At 40.3% G+C, this 18,236-nt stretch overlaps 3 protein-coding genes and 1 long non-coding RNA gene across 7 annotated transcripts in view; 3 read left to right on the forward strand and 1 right to left on the reverse strand.

The window, feature by feature from the left end:
• The window catches only part of LOC124128022 (protein RRP5 homolog), a 39,233-nt gene extending 36,715 nt beyond the window's left edge, over positions 1–2,518 (reverse strand). For 2 of the 4 annotated variants that reach the window (XM_048393359.1, XM_048393356.1), the window contains exon 1: positions 2,410–2,515. The gene's annotated coding sequence lies outside the window, so the exon portion shown is untranslated. Of the gene's footprint in view, positions 1–1,906; positions 1,995–2,409 lie in introns of those variants that run through there. The other 2 variants (XM_048393357.1, XM_048393358.1) reach the window with 2 other exon arrangements.
• Positions 2,519–2,783: 265 nt separating this feature from the next.
• LOC124143402 lies at positions 2,784–6,629 on the forward strand. The gene is made up of 3 exons (XR_006862292.2): positions 2,784–2,914; positions 5,633–5,731; positions 6,328–6,629. It is a non-coding gene; the product is annotated as an uncharacterized LOC124143402 (long non-coding RNA).
• Positions 6,630–12,455: 5,826 nt separating this feature from the next.
• On the forward strand, positions 12,456–13,834 carry LOC124143420. The gene is made up of 2 exons (XM_046512395.2): positions 12,456–12,891; positions 12,986–13,834. Exons 1-2 carry the CDS (start codon positions 12,560–12,562, stop codon positions 13,257–13,259), a joined length of 606 nt encoding a protein of 201 aa, XP_046368351.2. The 5' UTR covers positions 12,456–12,559; the 3' UTR covers positions 13,260–13,834.
• A 2,937-nt stretch (positions 13,835–16,771) lies between these two features.
• Positions 16,772–18,066, forward strand: LOC125378355. Its single transcript, XM_048393794.1, has 2 exons — positions 16,772–17,207; positions 17,302–18,066. The coding sequence occupies exons 1-2, from the start codon at positions 16,876–16,878 to the stop codon at positions 17,552–17,554; spliced, it is 585 nt and encodes a 194-aa protein (XP_048249751.1). The 5' UTR covers positions 16,772–16,875; the 3' UTR covers positions 17,555–18,066.
• Positions 18,067–18,236: the final 170 nt, after the last annotated feature.

Raw genomic sequence — 18,236 nt, forward strand, 5'->3', positions numbered from 1 at the left:
AGCAAAGGGAAGTCACTCTGATATTTCTCATTGGGAACCTTCTCTTATACCACCATCAAAGCTTGTCAACGCAAAGCGCAGTGGTGACCAGTTTAATCGTCGCCCATGCTGCCAAAATGGCGGCGTCTTTCATGCATTTCACCATGACATGAATATTGTTATTTTGCCACTTGTGCACAAGCTGTGTGCCAGGGATATAATAAAATGTTCTTAAAAAAATTGAGTTGTTTTACTTTTGTTACTCCAGAATATATTTTGCTATACCTAACAAATCAAGTTAATATAATGAGGTGTTTCTTTTTGTTTATTTTTAATTTTCCTACCTTTCTTTTGAAATGTGTGAGTGAGTGAGTGAGTTGGATTTAACACAGCTTTTAACATTATTCCAGTTATATCACAGCATGCCAGCTAAATGTGGGAGGAAAGCCCGAAGTGATGCAGGTCTCAGACGTTTACCACCTCGGTGAAACCAACCATGGGTATGGTGCTGACAAACCTAGAAACATTATTGGAGCGAACCGGGATTCAAACCCACAATCACAGTTTTCTGGCGTATCCTAGGGACACAACTTTGCACAGCGAATCGCGGCACCCGCAACGGCTGGGCCACCCATGCCCACTCTTTTGAAATGAGTTTAAAATCTGTAAACCAAGAAATAAAAAAAAATGTCCCCTAACTGAACAAGAAGATGACAACATCCCCAGTCCTTTCACACATGTGCATAAATCAAACAATGAACATGTCACATACCTCATGGTTCCAAGATGAATCCTAACTTTGTGAGTACAACTGACATTATGACAGATGGCTTAACTACAAACTGAAACCCTCAATTGAACCTCAGTCTGACTTATTTACAAATCCATGCCTCTGAGGATATGTCTTGGATATATAGCAATCCAAGATCGAGTTTCAAATCCAAGTCCAGTGGTGAATGTATTACCGGAGTACATGTTATGTAATATGCACGAGGGAGTGCAGCAAGGGAGGAATGTGAGTTGAGTTGCAAAAAACAGTGATCACAGGATTAACCCATAATACATTGAAACTTGATTCATTAATCACTGCTATCCTGCACTGTTTATTTGTCAAGAGGAAGTATTCATATATGTAGGTTTTCTAAAGCAGGGGGAATACAACAATACCTGGGCGCAAAGTGCCTAAGGATTAGCCGACAATATGTTGATTGATTGATCATTGTTATCGAACTCTTGGATTTTTTTAAAGGACTGGGGACATCATGAAAATAGTTGTCATGTCTGCTTTCTCAGCTGACCAATGAAACTTGACACCAATGTGAAACCACGGACCTATATAACGGTTATACAAGTCTGTGCTGAAACTAACTTACTTGATCATTTGAGAAACAAACACGAGTCGATAATATATAATCAGATTCTTACCATTGTTACACAGACATGTGACACCAAATATCAAAAAGTTGGCAACAATGCAGTTTACCGGGCGCAGCCCGGCCTCTACCATCCGCTCAATTACCGCGCTTTAGCGCGGCCGGTGTCTCGCTATACCATGACCGTGGCTCACGCTCCAGTGACTCCAACACCCCTTGCCGGTCCAACACCCCTTGGGGGTCCTTAGGGAAACTTACACGTCTTTAGAGTCCAACACCCCTTGGGGGTCCTTAGGGTTAGGGTTGGGTTAGGGTTAGGGTTAGCCACCCTTGGGGGTCCTTAGGGAAACTTACACGTCTTTAGGGTCAAACACCCCTTGGGGGTCCTTAGGGAAACTTACACCCCTTGGAGGTCCTTAGGGAAACTTACACGTCTTAAGGGTCAAACACCCCTTGGAGGTCCTTAGGGAAACTTACACGTCTTTAGGGTCAAACACCCCTTGGAGGTCCTTAGGGTTAGGGTTTAAGGGTTAGGGTTAGCCACCAATTCTTACCTTTCAAGCGTTAATCCGTTAATCCGATGAGCCGGCGAAACGCGGTCGAACCCCCACAGCGCTATTTGGATCTGAAAAAGTGCGCCCGGTAAAGTGCACTACTCCCAAAAAGTTTTTTAGCACAGCTGCAGATGTATGGGATATTGACTGATGCATTCCTCAAAGAAGGAATATGCCTAATATTTATACGCATAACCATGATAACAAAGGTAACATCTTGTCCCGAGAGAATTACCTCATGATTTGCAGATTAATTCAAATCATGTCATTCCAAAGAATGAGTTACATGATAATCAAGTTGACATTGGATTTAGTTCCTAGCAACATTTAGATTGTGTCAGAAAACATGGTAAAGAAACTTGGTCGTTATCATGGTTATATTCAAATTGTCACTGTTAAATATAACTAAATACCTAACAGTAAACTCAAGTGAGACAGATTGACGACAATCATGGAACATATGCCTGGTTGTACCCCTAAAGGCACACTGATGTGATACTAACCTTGCTTTACCTGCAGATTTCCTTGAATGTTATTAGTCCTGTCCCTGGCACGATTCTTCAAATCCACGTTTTCATGGGGGTCGCCATATTTGAAGTTCCGCAGTAAATAATATTTTTGTCGGTATCGTCCATGTTTTCATCAGCATGAAAATCTAACAAACAGGCATGCCTAGTGAATATTCTACTTATATTTATATTACAAAACCTAAAATATATTCACCCCAAAACTATTACAAGTTCAAACTGTATTTTCAACCTTTGCACGTTATGTGATTACATGTAGACAGTACCCAGTCATAAATTAACGTAATAAATCATAAATGTTCCCATTAAGACTTTATGGTAGATCCTCATAACACCATACTTTAGGTTTAATGTCATATAGGTATTTTGTTCATTCAGACATTTATTTGAAATATATTCTTACGCACATTCTCCCCGAACCTACTTTCCTTGGCCACCATAGTTTCCGGAGACACTGTGACATTGAAATCCTGCACATCAGGTATTTTTGAATTTACTGATGCTTTCAGCAGTTATGTCGCAAAAAAAGAGACAGTGCGTTTATTTTATATGCCACGAATTCGACAAGATATTTGAAACAACACATTTGTAGTTGTACTAATCCCAAAAACAACAAATAATTCGTAAGCCTGTTGGAGGTCTCCAAAGTTTCCAGCCCTATCATGTGCACTGTCTGAGAGAACGAGGCAGTGTACTTTTAATGTGACGGCTAAAAGGGCTGAATAGTGTCCCGATACGTCAAGAATCGAATGTAGATGAGGTGTTTAAAATGTGTGTTTTGATTTTGTGTTACTAATGTTCCAATCTGCGGCATGGACGACAAAGAATCCTAATATATAACCTTGAATAGTCTATGTTCCACATGTATTCATGTTTATATGCGTGTCCTAAAAAAATGCTAAATTAGGTTGCAAAAGTGCCCAAAAGTATTTTGGGGGGAGAATGACAGACAGACTGTAAGCCAAGACTGAAATAAATATGCATTAGGCCCTACTTTGCGTTGGCATGTTAAGTGAACAAGTCATGTCTTGAGAGGCATTTAGTAGTTGGAGTACTAAGTTAGGATAAGATATATGGATGAACAACTTCTTTATAACAATTAGGAGCAACATTTCGGTGTAGGTTCTAATTTTAGAAAAATATTTTTATAAAATATGTTCACACTAGATGTTTCCAGTGACCAACTGATGTCTGATAGTGAAAATAATCTGTTTAGTAAAGATACAGTGGGTGCGATAGGCTTTGTTTCCTGATACGCTACTTTGTCAATAATGCAGTTTACCGGGCGCAACTTCGCCCTCTACCAACAGCTCAAATATCTTGCTATTGTGCAACCACTGTCTTGCTATACCGTTACTGTGGCTCCTGTATGCACTCGCATTCGTCTCAGGGCACTGACACGCCTTGGCGATCCAACACCCGTTTTCGATCAAAGGGACCTGACACGCCTTGGCAATCACACCTTTTCCATCTCAGGGAGCAGTCATGCCTTTCCGATCCAACACCCCTTTTTAATTCTTAGGGTTGGTCTGGTAAGGGCTAGGGTTTGCCATAATTTCTTGCCTTTTTACAGTTTTCTCCAATAATACAATGAGGGTAATCCTATGAGAGTATAGTCAGTTTTAACACGTTTCGTTGCTGGATTGGTTACTCATTTTGATGGACAATGGCAGGCTTGGCTTCCTCAAGAAGATAAATGGAGATGTCAGTAACATGCATGCGCAATCATGTTTACTTAACTGCGCATACGCGTTAATGAAGTTCAAATGACCCGTTTAACGGGCACTATTTGCATGTTATGGCGCTCTTGTTCCAGTGGTAGAGCATCGGTTAATTAATGCACTAATTAGCCAAGCCGGCAAGCTGGCGAAGCGCGTTCGTGCCCCCACAGCGCTAATCATGCTAATTGGGTCTGAAAAAGTGTGCCCGGTAAAGTGTACTACTCCCAGCACTTTCGTTTCACAACCCTGGATCATTTGTTTCAGAGATCTAAGATGGGATATTGTGGGCAGTAACATATAGGCAAGTTGGCACTGGAATATGTTGTTTATAACCAATACTAGAGAATCTGCGTATAGCTGGTTGTTGAACATTATCAGTTATTATTCAGATGTTTCTATAACAATACATCGAGGATATTACATGAGTGTTCATGTCAATATAACATGTTATGTCGCTATTCAGGGGTTTTAAATCGGTGTATTGTAAGGTGGGCCTCGTATCGGGATACAATATTGTGCAACCAGATTGATACACTACTTGTATATTATTACCACATGTACGATGTCACAGCTGTTCCTGATGGATTGCTTAGCAGATTTTGATTTTGTATTTCCAACTACCAGTTAAAACCTCTAATATCTGATTGCATGTTTTAACATCTCATGTCCCTTCACCATGGACATGATGTTCAGTGACACACATTTTGATTACACAATTTAGTTATTTGAGTTTCTTCCCCATCCAACATGTCCAACTCATATATTATTTTATTCTCCCCCAAATTCCAACAAACAGAAAATCTCTACATATGTTCCCTTTCTTTCTTTGTGTCATGAAATACACCACTTACATTGTCTCACCAAACATTCATGCTTCATATGAATCACATGCATCCACAGTTACTTGCTGCATAGCCTTCATAAGTTCAGTGGAGGCACAGATGGCCCAGTTGTCTTAGTTGTCTAAGAGTTGTGTAAGAGTTGTGTCCCTTGGGCACGTCAGAAACCTATGATTGTGGGTTCGAATCCCGATTCACCCCGATTATGTTTCAAGGTTTGTCAGCGCTGTGCTTGTGGGTTTCACCAAAGTGGTAAACATCTAGGACCTGCATCACTTCGGCCTCACCTCCCCCATCAAGCTGACACGCCGTGATATAACTGGAATACTGTTCAAAGCAGCAATAAATCTCCCTCCCTCCCTCCATCCCTCTCACTCACTCACTCACTCAGTGGTTTTCTGTCATTTACATGATCTGTCACTACCAGGGACCATGGGTAGCCGTGGGATGGAAGATAAGTTTGCCTTTGTTCATATTTGGTTTTACAGTGTGCTTCTGAAACTCATCTCACGCCGTGATATAACTGGAATACTGTTAAAAGCGGCATTAAAACCCAACTCACTCACTCACTCACTCTCTGAAACTCATCTCTGCTAGTGATTATGTGATGTTTCCTGTATTCCTGGTGTGTTGTTTCAGCCTACAGTCATGTCGGGGGACTTTGTTGATGAGAGAGTAGCCAACTACAAGGGACTGCAGTTCTACTTCAACTCCTACACAAAGAGAGGCAGGCTAAACGTGAGACAAATGATACCTCACTTTCTAACAACTGAATCCTACAAACCTAAGCACGTTGACAAAAGAGACGTGTTACATTTGCTTGTCATAGTCAATATGATTAGACTTGACAATTGTTAACTTAAAATGGACTTGAATAAGCTGAAAAGACTAAAAAACAAAACATTTTAACGGAACACTCCAGTCTGTGGAAAAGACCTTTCAGTCTGCTAGCCCGTATTAGGCTTAACATCTTCTTTCACATGGACTACTATTGCTGAGCCAACTCAGGCTTTGGACAAGTTTTGTTTGTTTGTAAGACCGCACTCAGCAATATTCCAGCTCAAGTGGCTAGAGTCACAGATTGCACATGATGAAAAGAAAGGTCCATTCAAAGTAACTTAGATTATTAATTGTTTCAAAAGTGGGTATTGTATTGACTTAAATGGCAATAGTTAGTTTTGAAATTTGTAAAACATTTACAGATTTATAAATATGCCCTTGAGCATGTTCAGATTAATGAGAACTATTGACAGAACGAATCATGTCAGTCTCTGATTGTAAAGATAACCATAATCCTGATAATTGAAAAATATTTGCTTTCTTCATATTTTCAGTGGGTCATGGCTACATACGGAACCCTCTTCGGCTATTATTTATTCAGCAAGTTACGAAAACCCAAGGCACCAGTTGCAGCCAAGAAATAACCATTTAGCCATTTAGGATGAATATTTGTGTACATGAATTGTGCAGTGATATGTTGACACGCTGATGAAGAGACTCCCATTTGAGATCAAGTCTTTGTGAACATGGCTGTAGTTTTTGGTGTCTCATGTTTATTAATTGGAGGTCAAACCATCTTGTTCATCAGCGTTGTTACATTATTTACAGTTGTATGAATAAATTAAAATCAATTTGATTGGTTCGTGCTGCGTAATTATTGACTTTTGTATAGAGGAGCTTTAAGACCTGCATCACTTCAGGCTTTCCTCCCACATCAAGCCGACACACCATGATATAACTGAAATTAGCATGATTAGGGGTGAAAAGATACAGCAAGGTCACGATAAGATATTTATCGCTATACGCACATTTACCTCAAATCGTGTGGAAACTTCTTAAGCGAGTATTGAGTAATTTATGTTACTAAGTGTATCGTCTTGTATCGATACAGAAAAATATGTATCATGTATCATGTTGTGGCATGAAAACTCAGGATGCACCTGTACACCAATATATCGTTTCACCCCAAACTGAAGTAGTTTGAAGGTGCATTAGATGTCTCTCATTCACACTGTTACTGGGGCGGTTTGGTAGCCCAGTTGCTGAAGACCCGGGTTCGATTCCCGACTAGGTACAATATGTGAAGCCCATTTCTGGTGTCCCCCGCTGTGATATTGCTGGAATATTGCTAAAAGCTGCATAAAACCATACTCACTCACTCACTGAAGGTTTATTAGATGTCTCTCATTCACACTGTTACTGGGGCGGTTTGGTAGCCTAGTTGCCGAAGACCTGGGTTCGATTCCCGACATGGGTACAATGTGTGAAACCCATTTCTGGTGTCCCCCGCTGTGATATTGCTGGAATATTGCTAACAGCAGCGTAAAACCATACTCACTGACTCACTGAAGGTGCATTAGATGTCTCTCACTCACACTGTTATGAGGTGGTATGGTAGCCTAGTCGCCGAAGACCCGGTCTCGATTCCCGACTAGGTACAATGTAAGAAGCCCATTTCTGGTGTACCCCACCATGATATTGTGCAATATTGCTAGAAGCGGCGTAAAAACTGTACTCACTCACTCACTCACTCACACAATTATGTGTCGATTCCAAAATTGAAATAACAACCCAGAAACCTGTACGTAAAAGAAGTTAGTGGTACATACAATCAACATATGTATTACAATAATCCACCAAGTTTACAAATCAATACAAATTACTGCACAGCAATTACAATGGCAGTACAAGTGGTAGTAGTAAAGTACAATAATCAATGGTAATATATAATATGATGGCAGTGGTCAGATACAAAATTACAGTGGTGATAGTAAAAGTCAGTGATAATTATATACAAGTATATTCACCCAATGGCAACTGGTCAAGCTTCCGAGATGGGCTGGGCAGGGAATCAGGGATGCTGAGTGATCCTCACATGAAAGTTGGTCCAGAAGCAATGAAATGCATGAGATATGCCGAAACACACTCTTGCCCCACTGTGTATACAGTTAACTAGCTACTGGAAATTTCTACATAGTGCCCTCCCTCACCAGTCTCGCAGCACTAGAACATTACAGGATATTCTGCAAGAGTACCGGTATACCGGAAGTTTACATATCACACTGGCATCTAAATATAGTAACTTCCTGATGACTGCTTACATTCAATAGTACAATATTCCTGACGACTAATCACCCCCCAAATACAATGTAATGAGCCTCTACCAATTCTCAACAGAAACAATGTTACAATAATTGTTCGAAAATAAAATACTCTGCCATATTACAGCACTCTCTCTCTCTTAAGAAGAGCTTTCAAGAATGGGTTTGTAAAAATTCAAAGATACATTTTTTCCAAGTCACTTGTGTTTTGAAAGCTTTAAAAGCTATTTTATAACTTTTTTGGATTACTGTTTCAAATTGATTTTGTTTAATTTCATTTCTTTAACATTGTTTAAGCCTGTGTGAGACAAATCATAATAAATGGAGACTGCTCTGTATGAGTTTGAGAGGGAGTGTTTTATGCCAAAGTGTATTTAGTAGTTTATTATAGTGTTCATCATCTTAAGTGACTGAATGTTGTTTAGTCCAGGTGTATGTCAACCTGTTCATATAAAACCAGTTAGTAATTGGCAATTATCCATACCATTTGGGTAGATTCCAAATTGCACAATCTAATTAAACTAAGATCTATAGGATACTGCTGCTGAAATTGGGACATTCCAAAGTGTGAATGTGAAATTTCTGCAGGGCGTCCACATCCCTGTGACATCAGAAACATAACAATACTCTTTGATACTGGGGGGCACGGGTGGCCTAGTCGTCTAAGGTGCCGCAATTCGCTGTGCAGAGTTGTGTCCCTTGGGCACGCCAGAAACCTATGATTGTGGGTTCGAATCCCGGTTCGCCCCGATTATGTATCTAGGTTTGTGAGCACCATACCTGTGCTCGTGGGCTTCACCGAAGTGGTAAGCGTCTGAGACCTGCATCACTTCGGGCTTTCCTCCCACATTAAGCTGACACGCCGCAATATAACTGGAATACTGTTAAAAGCGGTGTTAAACCCAACTCACTCACTTTGATACTGTCAGGAATTACTGGTTCAATAGTAGCTTAAATTGTTGACGACAAAATGTAATGGCCAAATTTCTCTCTTTTTGCACTCTTTCCCAGTGACCCGAGGGACTGCAATTTGCTATGCAGAGTTGCATCCCTTAGCTGTTTCAGGATACACTTGTCCTCTAGGTCGCAAACATGGTGTCTGATTATTAGAGGATACGGGTGACCCAGTTGTAAAAGCCACCACAATCAGGGAGCTATGGTCATGGGTTCGAATAATAGTTCGCCCCGATTATGTTTCTAGTTTTGTAAGCACCATACCAATGTTCTTGATTTTCACCAAAGTGGTAAACGTCCGAAATTGCATCATTCAGGCTTTCCTCCTACATTAAGCTGACACGCAGAGATATTACTGGAGTACTGTTAAAAAGTTTGTTAAAACCCAACTCCCTCACTCACTCAGAGTTTCTAAGCACCATTCCCCTGCATCTGGTTTTACTAAACCTCATTAGAGGTTTATTGATAAGAAAAATATATGTACAGCAAGATTGCGACATATATTTATATTTATTTTTGCCAATGTTACAGCTTGGACAACACATAGCATACACATTCATTAATGTATAGAAAGGGAATATTATTGGTGCCATAGAGAAAGCTACTTGTAGGAGTCTTAAAGTAATAAACTGGAATTGATTATGAATATTTATTTTAGGTTATTTTGTATGTCTTATTTATTTTTATATCAATACATAAGGGTAAAAAACATTTGTAACTGACATGTTCTTTGTATTCTTTTGAAACTAAACATATAATCACATCAAAGATACAAAAACTTGTGTTCATAATCTGAGATATCTTCAAAGCGCCTCCCCAGCACCTCTCCCTCCTTCTTCCTCTACTTCTGATTCCTTTTTTGCAGCCTTATCCTTCTTCCAAGCAGCCTTCACATTCTTCTTGGCCACTTTCTCTTAATTCCTTTAAAGGTCTTGCTTCTCCTCTGCACATTGCTGAAGCCGTTCTTCATAGCTTCTGATTTGCCATCTTATGCATGTGGGTTTGCATCTCAAGAAGAACTATCTTTCTCTTGATGTCTGGATCAAGGGCTCGCCTCTGAACTTGCTCCACAAACCTGTGGACAGTGGAATACTTGATAATGGTAAATAAATGTTTCAAATGGTAACAAACGATTCGCTCTACAAATTTTTTATGAATGTAAATTTCTACGGACCTATCAAAATGAGTGACATCGGCAATTAACTGGAGCTTTTCTGAGATCTAAGGCCTTTGACGGGCAGGCGGCAGGGTGGTTACCAAGAGGGCCAGTGACGCCATCCATGACAGCAACCGGCAAGGCACCTCGAGCGGTGGCGGTCGAACAAGGTCCCATCCTCTCTCGGCTGATTCAGTGTCTCCTCGCCGGATATATCGGGGTGTGGGCTGACTCTTGGCATCGTCTCACCAGTACAGTTGACCTTGCCCTCTAGAGCTTCTTTAGCGACCGCGCTTGCATCCCATTATGGGACTACATATAGCAGTTTTTTCTATAAGCACGACTGACTCGGTCGAAATAAGCAGGAAGTGACGTGGCGACACACACTTGATGTCACCTTATGACGTCACAGAATTCATCGTGTTTAGCGAGTACAAAATAGGGTATTTTAATATTATCAATCAGGGTGTGTGTGTGCGCGTGTGTGTGTTCGATCCTTACCGATAACATAATGACCTCATTGTGTGACCTCATAAATTTAAAGTTTGCCGTAAAAGGCGACTACTAGTATATATGCATGTCGTAAGAGATCGGATGGTCAGGTTCGCTGACTTAATAAGCGGATCCATATCCCAGTTGGATTTTTGGTTTGTTTTGTTTTGTTGTTTAACGCCGCACTCAGCAATATTACAACTATATGACGGCGATCTGTAATTCATCGAGTCTGGACCAGGCAATTAATCCAGTGAGTGACATCATGAGCACCGATCCACGATACGGTGACATGCATCAACCAAGTCAGCAAGCCTGACCACCCGATCCCGTCAGTCGCCTTTTACGACAGGCATGGGTTGCTGAAGACCTATTCTACCCCGTATCTTCACGGGCCTGTGTCCCAATTGCGTAGATCGACTGGTGAGTGCGGCGTGAAACAACAAACAAACATAGATAGATAGATAGATAGATCTTCTTTATTTCCTCCATTTCATGAAGAGTACAAGGTATACAGTGAAAGGACAACATCTATAGTATAAATGTGCACACACACATACATATATATATATTACATTTATGTCAGAAGTAGTTCATATACATATGTATCGTATTGATTATTTGTGTTATTAGATGGACAATTCGCATGTGTTATTTACAAATGTACACTTGATTACAATACATACATTGTTCAGTATAAGCAGCTTCGGATGACTTCATCCCACTTTTTTACTGCACCACCAATATTTATCATGCTCTCTGCCCATACATTGTAGTCTAATTCTACTTCAAGTTGTTCAGGTAACCCGCCAAGCAAAAAAGTCAGAAAGGTGTCATCGTCTGCCCAGATTCTCACAAATATTTTAACATCAAGCAAATCAATGATTTTATCAGATATGATATTTCTTTCTTCAAAAATCTTTTGACATGACATGAAAACGTGTTTCACTATATCATTCGCAACTGTTCCACAAATACATTCCTTTGATTCTATTGGCATTGAACCTAAGCGAACTAGTCTAGCTAAGGAAGTAAAATATTCTGGTCTATCGAGAGCAAGTTTCCATAATCTATGTTCTCGTCCAGATCGTATTGTTAGATATCTTGACAGAGATAATCTGCTCAGAAACGCATTGTTTAGTAATTGTTTTTCGTGTAGGTGAATCTTTTCTTTCACCAGTTTTGACCATAATCGTTTCTTGATGAAATTTGAACACATTATATAATCATTAACCTCGTCAGATAAATTATATTTGGAGACAAGATGTAGCATGCTAAAGATGGGTGAAACAACAAACAAACATATAGCGTGTCAGATTCACATGAATAACTATAGCCGTGGTCGCCGTGGCCTTGGGTCTGCCTCATCGTACACCGAATCGTGGGGTTCGTGGCCGAAATATCTGACAGGTTGTCCATTAGAATAAAGGTGTATGTTTTTGTTTTGTTTAGTTTTGATTAATAATTGTGCCTCCAGAGACCCCGTTGGAATTCAGGGTTATATTTTGTTTGTTTTAATCTTAATTACTTTAATTCATTTTATGTGTGTTGAAGATATCACTATCTTCTCCATAAAAACGGGTAGTTATATCTGTAGTATTATATAAAATATTTATTATTATTAAATAAGACTAATAATGAAAGGGAAGACACTCTCAACAATAGTATCCAACTCTCGCACCTCACCTCACTAACATCACCGTATACGTGCGCCATCGACACTGTGGTTGATTGACACAGTCTGTGGCATTCTGTGACGTCATAATAAAGTGACGTTGTCGTTCTGTGTCGTCACAGCATTGTCTCGCTGATATCTGTCGGAGTCGCTCGTGCTTTAGAAGCTCTGTCATATTTAGTACCACAATGGGATGCAAGCAGACAAAGACGCGGTCTCTAAACCAGACGTCGGCCAAAGAAGCTCTAGAAGGCAAGATCAACTGTCCCCGTGAGCTGTTCTTCGCCAAGAGTCAGCCCACACCCCGGCTATCCGGTGAGGAGATATTGAATCAGCTGCGAGAAGATGGTATCGTCCCCGACCGCCACCGATCAGGTGGAGTTGCTTTCTCGGTTGCTGTCAAGGATGGCGTCACCGGCCCACGTGGTAAACCACCCAGACGCCTGGAGCGCATGCCTATCAAAGTCCATTACACCTCAGAAGAACGCCAGATAATTGCTGACGTCACTCGCTTCGACAGGTACGTACCTATTCTTATTTCAAAACAAAAAGTCTTCTCTTAACACTTGAAACATATATTTACCAGTCTAAGTACCCGCCACTGTCCACTGCAGGTTTGTGGAACAGGTTCAGAGGCGAGCCCTGGATCGAGACATTAAAAGAAAGACGGTGGTTCTCGAGAAGGAGAGGCAAAACCTCATGAAGAAGATGATGGCGCATCAGAAGCTATGTGAGAGGGAAAAACGTCTTCAGCACTTTGCGGAGGAGAAGGCATTAAAGGAGGAGGAGAAGGCATTAAAGGAGGAGGAGAAGGCGGCCAAGAAGAAGGCAAAGTCTGCAAGGAAGAATGATAAGGTCGTTATAAAGAATTCGCCTGTCAAGAAGTAGAGGAAGAATGAGGGAGAAGGTGGGGCGGGCAGGCGCCTCGGTAGTGAGGACAGCCCACTTTATAAACACTTTGCATCTCTGATGTGACTATGTTGTCATATGAGTTGTTATATGAATGCAAAGGAAACTTAGTTACAATAGGTTTATAACGATAATGTATAAATAACAAAACAAAAGAAAAAAGAAGAAAAACTATACAATATCAAAAATATTTATTCTATATTCTTATCATCAATACCAGTGTAATAATTATGGTGGCGGGAAGGAACCCTAATGGAGAGAAGCGCCCGTGTTGTGAACACCATACTCTGATGGTACATTGTATATCCTTATGTCAAAATTATCATTTCAATGTTAGAATATCTCAGATAAAATATCTATAAAAAAATAATACATTCTAAACACAAAATAAGTCATCAAGAGTGCGGCAACGTCTTTCATATGGAAGTCCTTGCTTCATAATGTGATTAACAAAAAACAGGTGCCACGTTTAATTGGTGTACTTGATTTTGTGATTACTTCATTACCGTCTTCTGAGTGTATTGAAATTGTCAAATCAATAAAGGTTTGAAATGCGATTCAGAATGTTTGTCTTTAAGTTTAGCGTATCCTTAAAATTTAATTCTCTGCTCTGATTTCCTGTGTAGTATGTCAAATACTCAGAACGGCGCTGGAAGTGAATGAGTGAGTGAGTTGGTTTAAAGACGTTCATTACTATGTCAGCGAATGGCACGTACGTTTCCCACTGTGATGACACCCACACGAGCGCTTGGTGCCGACAGACGAAGATTTATTGGAACCTACGAACAGCGGATCTTGGCACGTAAAAGGGTCGCAACTCCAAACAGATAATTGTGACTCTTTGCAAAGAAACCGGGCCAGCGCGTTGAAAAGAATTTCAATGATATCAAATAAAAAGAGAAAAGAAATATTTGTTACATGGCAGAATTTTTCAATTTCCCTATTTACTGTCACTCTGTAACTGTCTTCTCTTTGTGATGTCATTGTGTTAAAAGCAACTATCTTTGTTACTTAAAATACGGTAACATTACATCCGTTACCAAGGACTTGGCACACATTATGGTAATACAAAGCTGTTACAAAAAAATCAATTCTTTTTCCTTCAGTTTTAAGGCGCAATCTGATATTGCAGTGAGTGAATTTCCTTCACATTTGAAGTCAGCAAATAGTCCAGCTGTTCCACGGAAACCTGTTATACTCGAGTAGATCCATCAGCCAGGCAAAGCAGTAGTTGAAAGTGTGTAACTAATGACTTGTCGAGATATCATATAAAAGTCACGTGGTCAAACGTTATCGATGTTAAAACCGTGTATATTTTCTTATGGTCCATTCAGAAATATTCAAACTGTCTTACGGTCGAAGGGTGAACTATAAATACTTGAGTCTGTTCTCGAAGCTGCCTTAGCGCTAAATGATCTCAAGTTAACGACAAAAATGAAGACAGGGAGGAAGAAAGCGAATCGACAGCATGGGACTACCTGTTTGATTGGCATTCTAGAAGATGGTGAGTCTAGGTAAGATAACTGTGTGACAATCTACATCGAAACGTCGCCACATGCAATAAACCAGAAGTCGTTATCCATTAACTTGTACGTTTTCTTCGTATGGGACTACTGTGTCATTTCTGACCATAAAACCGAGTGCTCTCCACTATCACTTTCACAACACGAACAACAGATCCTAGCAAACACCGTTGAACATAGTATTTACCGATTATGACTGATGCCTAAAAGCGAGTTGATAACAGATGATATATCTTGACAATCATTCCATACAAAATGTTACGTGAAACAACATACCTTTTTCGAATATTTCGGTTGATAAACTGGCAGTGTTTTTACTTGCTATTAAAAGGTCTTCAGCAACCCCTGCTTGTCGTAAAAGGCGACTAACGGGATCGGGTGGTCAGACTCGCTGACTTGGTTGATGTATCCCATTGTAACCCAATTGCGTGGATCGATGCTGATGTTGTCAACCAATATATAAATATTCTTCAATGCTTGCGATATCTATCCATAAAGGACAACAGCTTTACGATAATACCCTTCATTGATCAATATAGATCTAGTACATAACAATAACAGGACGCATCAACATTACATAACATTAACATTTATCTTCAATAGTTGTTCATCTTTAAAACTTATATAACATTTAATAAAAAACTTATTCATATTTTCAATCTAGGGAACTCCCTGAATATTCGATGACGTCACTGGGAAATACCCAGTTTAATTTACCTCCGTCACAAAAGAGCTTCCTGTCGTAGCTGAGATTTGTGCCAAAAGTGATATATCGTTGGGGTAGGCTGAAGGCAGCTTCAAGAATCACTCTTATGGCAGTCGTTATTCTGGGCGTAAGATTAGTCTTAGTTAAGACAGCTTTGTGTATAGACAGCAGAGGCGGCCAAATGGATTGGGTGGTCAGGCTCGGGGACCTCATTGATGGTGTGTCAGCTACCCCGACGGCGTGGATCGTTGCTCACTAATTCAATCACTGGATTGTGTACACGTGGCCCTGACTTGAATAATTACATGCCTTCATCATATAGCTGGAATATTGCCGAGTCCGACATGAAAGAACTAACAAACAAACAAAAAGCCTTCCATATGATTAAACGACACCCCCGCCCACCCCCTCTCTCGCCAGTCAATTTTGAAAAGAAACCACGAGACACAATAATATTTTAACTGACGTAATAAGATCTTTTCACTGGAACCTCCACAACACATGGACATTTATGTCAAAGTATGTTTAACATTAATTACTTAAATTCATAGTATGTGTGTTCATGCTATCGCTATCTTCTCTTTGTTTGTTTGTTGTTTAACGCGGCAGTCAACAATATTTTCAAGCTATACGTGGCGGTCTGTATACAATCGAGTCTGGACCAGGCAATCCAGTGATTGATACCATGAGCATCGAACAACCCAATGTGGGATACGATGACATGCATCCACCAAGTCAACGAGCCCGACCACCCGACCCCATTATAGTCGCGTCTTACGACAAGCATAGTCGCCTTTTACGGCAATCTCCTCCATGAAAATGGGTGTATTATGTCTTCTCAATGTAAATGAGTAGTTGTATCTGTAGTATACTATATGAAAATGTCAGCTTATTAAGTGTTTATTATTAAATTAGACTTATAATTAGGGGGAAGACACGCTCTCAACTGATGAAAATGAATAAGAAAACACTTAGTTTTAGACACAGTAAAATTATATGCTGTCATGGGTTCCCAACCTTGACTACCAAATACGCGTTGAAAACAATGCACACAAAGACATGTCAACATTTGATTCTGACATGTGTTGAATTTTTCAAATGTGCTGACTGTAAAGCATATTTCCCTATGTTTCGTTGCTCCCTTAATCGTTTCCATCAATATATATATATATATGCAGGTGTCGGTCGCACCTCACTAATAACTAACAACGCCGTGGACGAACGCCACGACACTGGGGTGGAATTTGGCACAGTATGTGACGTCATAATAAAGTGACGTTGTCGTTCTGTGTCGTCACAGCATTGTCTCGCTGATATCTGTCGGAGTCGCTCGTGCTTTAGAAGCTCTGTCATATTTAGTACCACAATGGGATGCAAGCAGACAAAGACGCGGTCTCTAAACCAGACGTCGGCCAAAGAAGCTCTGGAGGGCAAGATCAACTGTCCCCGTGAGCTGTTCTTCGCCAAGAGTCAGCCCACACCCCGGCTATCCGGTGAGGAGATATTGAATCAGCTGCGAGAAGATGGTATCGTCCCCGACCGCCACCGATCAGGTGGAGTTGCTTTCTCGGTTGCTGCCAAGGATGGCGTCACCGGCCCACGTGGTAAACCACCACGACGCCTGGAGCGTATGCCTATCAAAGGCCATTACACCTCAGAAGAGCGACAGATAATTGCTGATGTCACTCGCTTCGACAGGTACGTACCTATTCTTATTTCAAAACAAAGAATCTTCTCTTAACACTTGAAACATTTATTTACCAGTCTAAGTACGTGCCACTGTCCGCTGCAGGTTTGTGGAACAAGTTCAGAGGCGAGCCCTGGATCGAGACATTAAAAGAAAGACGGTGGTTCTCGAGAAGGAGAGGCAAAACCTCATGAAGAAGATGATGGCGCATCAGAAGCTATGTGAGAGGGATAAACGTCTTCAGCACTTTGCGGAGGAGAAGGCATCGAAGGAGGAGGAGAAGGCGGCCAAGAAGAAGGCAAAGTCTGCAAGGAAGAATGATGAGGCAGTAATAAAGAATTCGCCTGTCAAGAAGTAGAGGAAGAATGAGGGAGAAGTGGGGGCGGGCAGGCGCCTCGGTAGTGAGGATAGCCCGCTTTATGAACACATTGCATCTCTGATGTGACCATGTTGTCATATGAGTTGTCATATAAATGCAAAGGAAACGTAGTTACAATAGGTTTATAACGTGAATGTATAAATATAAAAATAAAATTAAAAAAAGAATACTACACAATATCAAAAATATTTATTGTATCTTATCATCAATACCAGTGTGGTAGCGCGGAGAAGCCACTGTGGACAGAAGCGCCCGGGTTGTGAACACCATACTCTATGGTATATTATATATATTTATGTTATAATTATCATTTGAATGTTAGAAATATCTCAGATAAAATATGTAAAAAAATAATAAATTCTAAATCCACAATAATTTCAAATTCAAATTCATAGAGTCCTTGCTTCAAAAAATGTTTAACAACAGGTGTTCCTGTACACATTTAGTTTTGGTGTACTTTTCATTATGTAAATACTTCGTAACCGTTGTCTAAGTGTAATTTAACATTATCAGATCAATAAAGTTTTTTAATGAGAATGAGAATTTTGTTTTTAATAGTTAAGGTATCTTTTAGTTCAATTCTCTGCTTTGGCCTCCTTGCTATGTATGCCTATTTTACTCCGTTTACATGCACACCATTTACTCACACAAGTACTTTTAC

The sequence above is a fragment of the Haliotis rufescens genome, unplaced genomic scaffold (genome assembly GCF_023055435.1).
Source record: "Haliotis rufescens isolate VD_foot unplaced genomic scaffold, xgHalRufe1.0.p SCAF_12, whole genome shotgun sequence".
Lineage (NCBI taxonomy): Eukaryota > Metazoa > Mollusca > Gastropoda > Lepetellida > Haliotidae > Haliotis > Haliotis rufescens.

What these genes read in the sequence shown, in the direction of transcription:
- LOC125378355 (XM_048393794.1), top strand. Translation starts at nt 16,876, where the DNA reads ATGGGATGCAAGCAGACAAAGACGCGGTCTCTAAACCAGACGTCGGCC. An exon ending in GATGTCACTCGCTTCGACAG is followed by an intron (nt 17,208 to 17,301) that starts GTACGTACCTAT and finishes TGTCCGCTGCAG; the next exon opens with GTTTGTGGAACAAGTTCAGA.
- LOC124143420 (XM_046512395.2), top strand. Translation starts at nt 12,560, where the DNA reads ATGGGATGCAAGCAGACAAAGACGCGGTCTCTAAACCAGACGTCGGCC. An exon ending in GACGTCACTCGCTTCGACAG is followed by an intron (nt 12,892 to 12,985) that starts GTACGTACCTAT and finishes TGTCCACTGCAG; the next exon opens with GTTTGTGGAACAGGTTCAGA.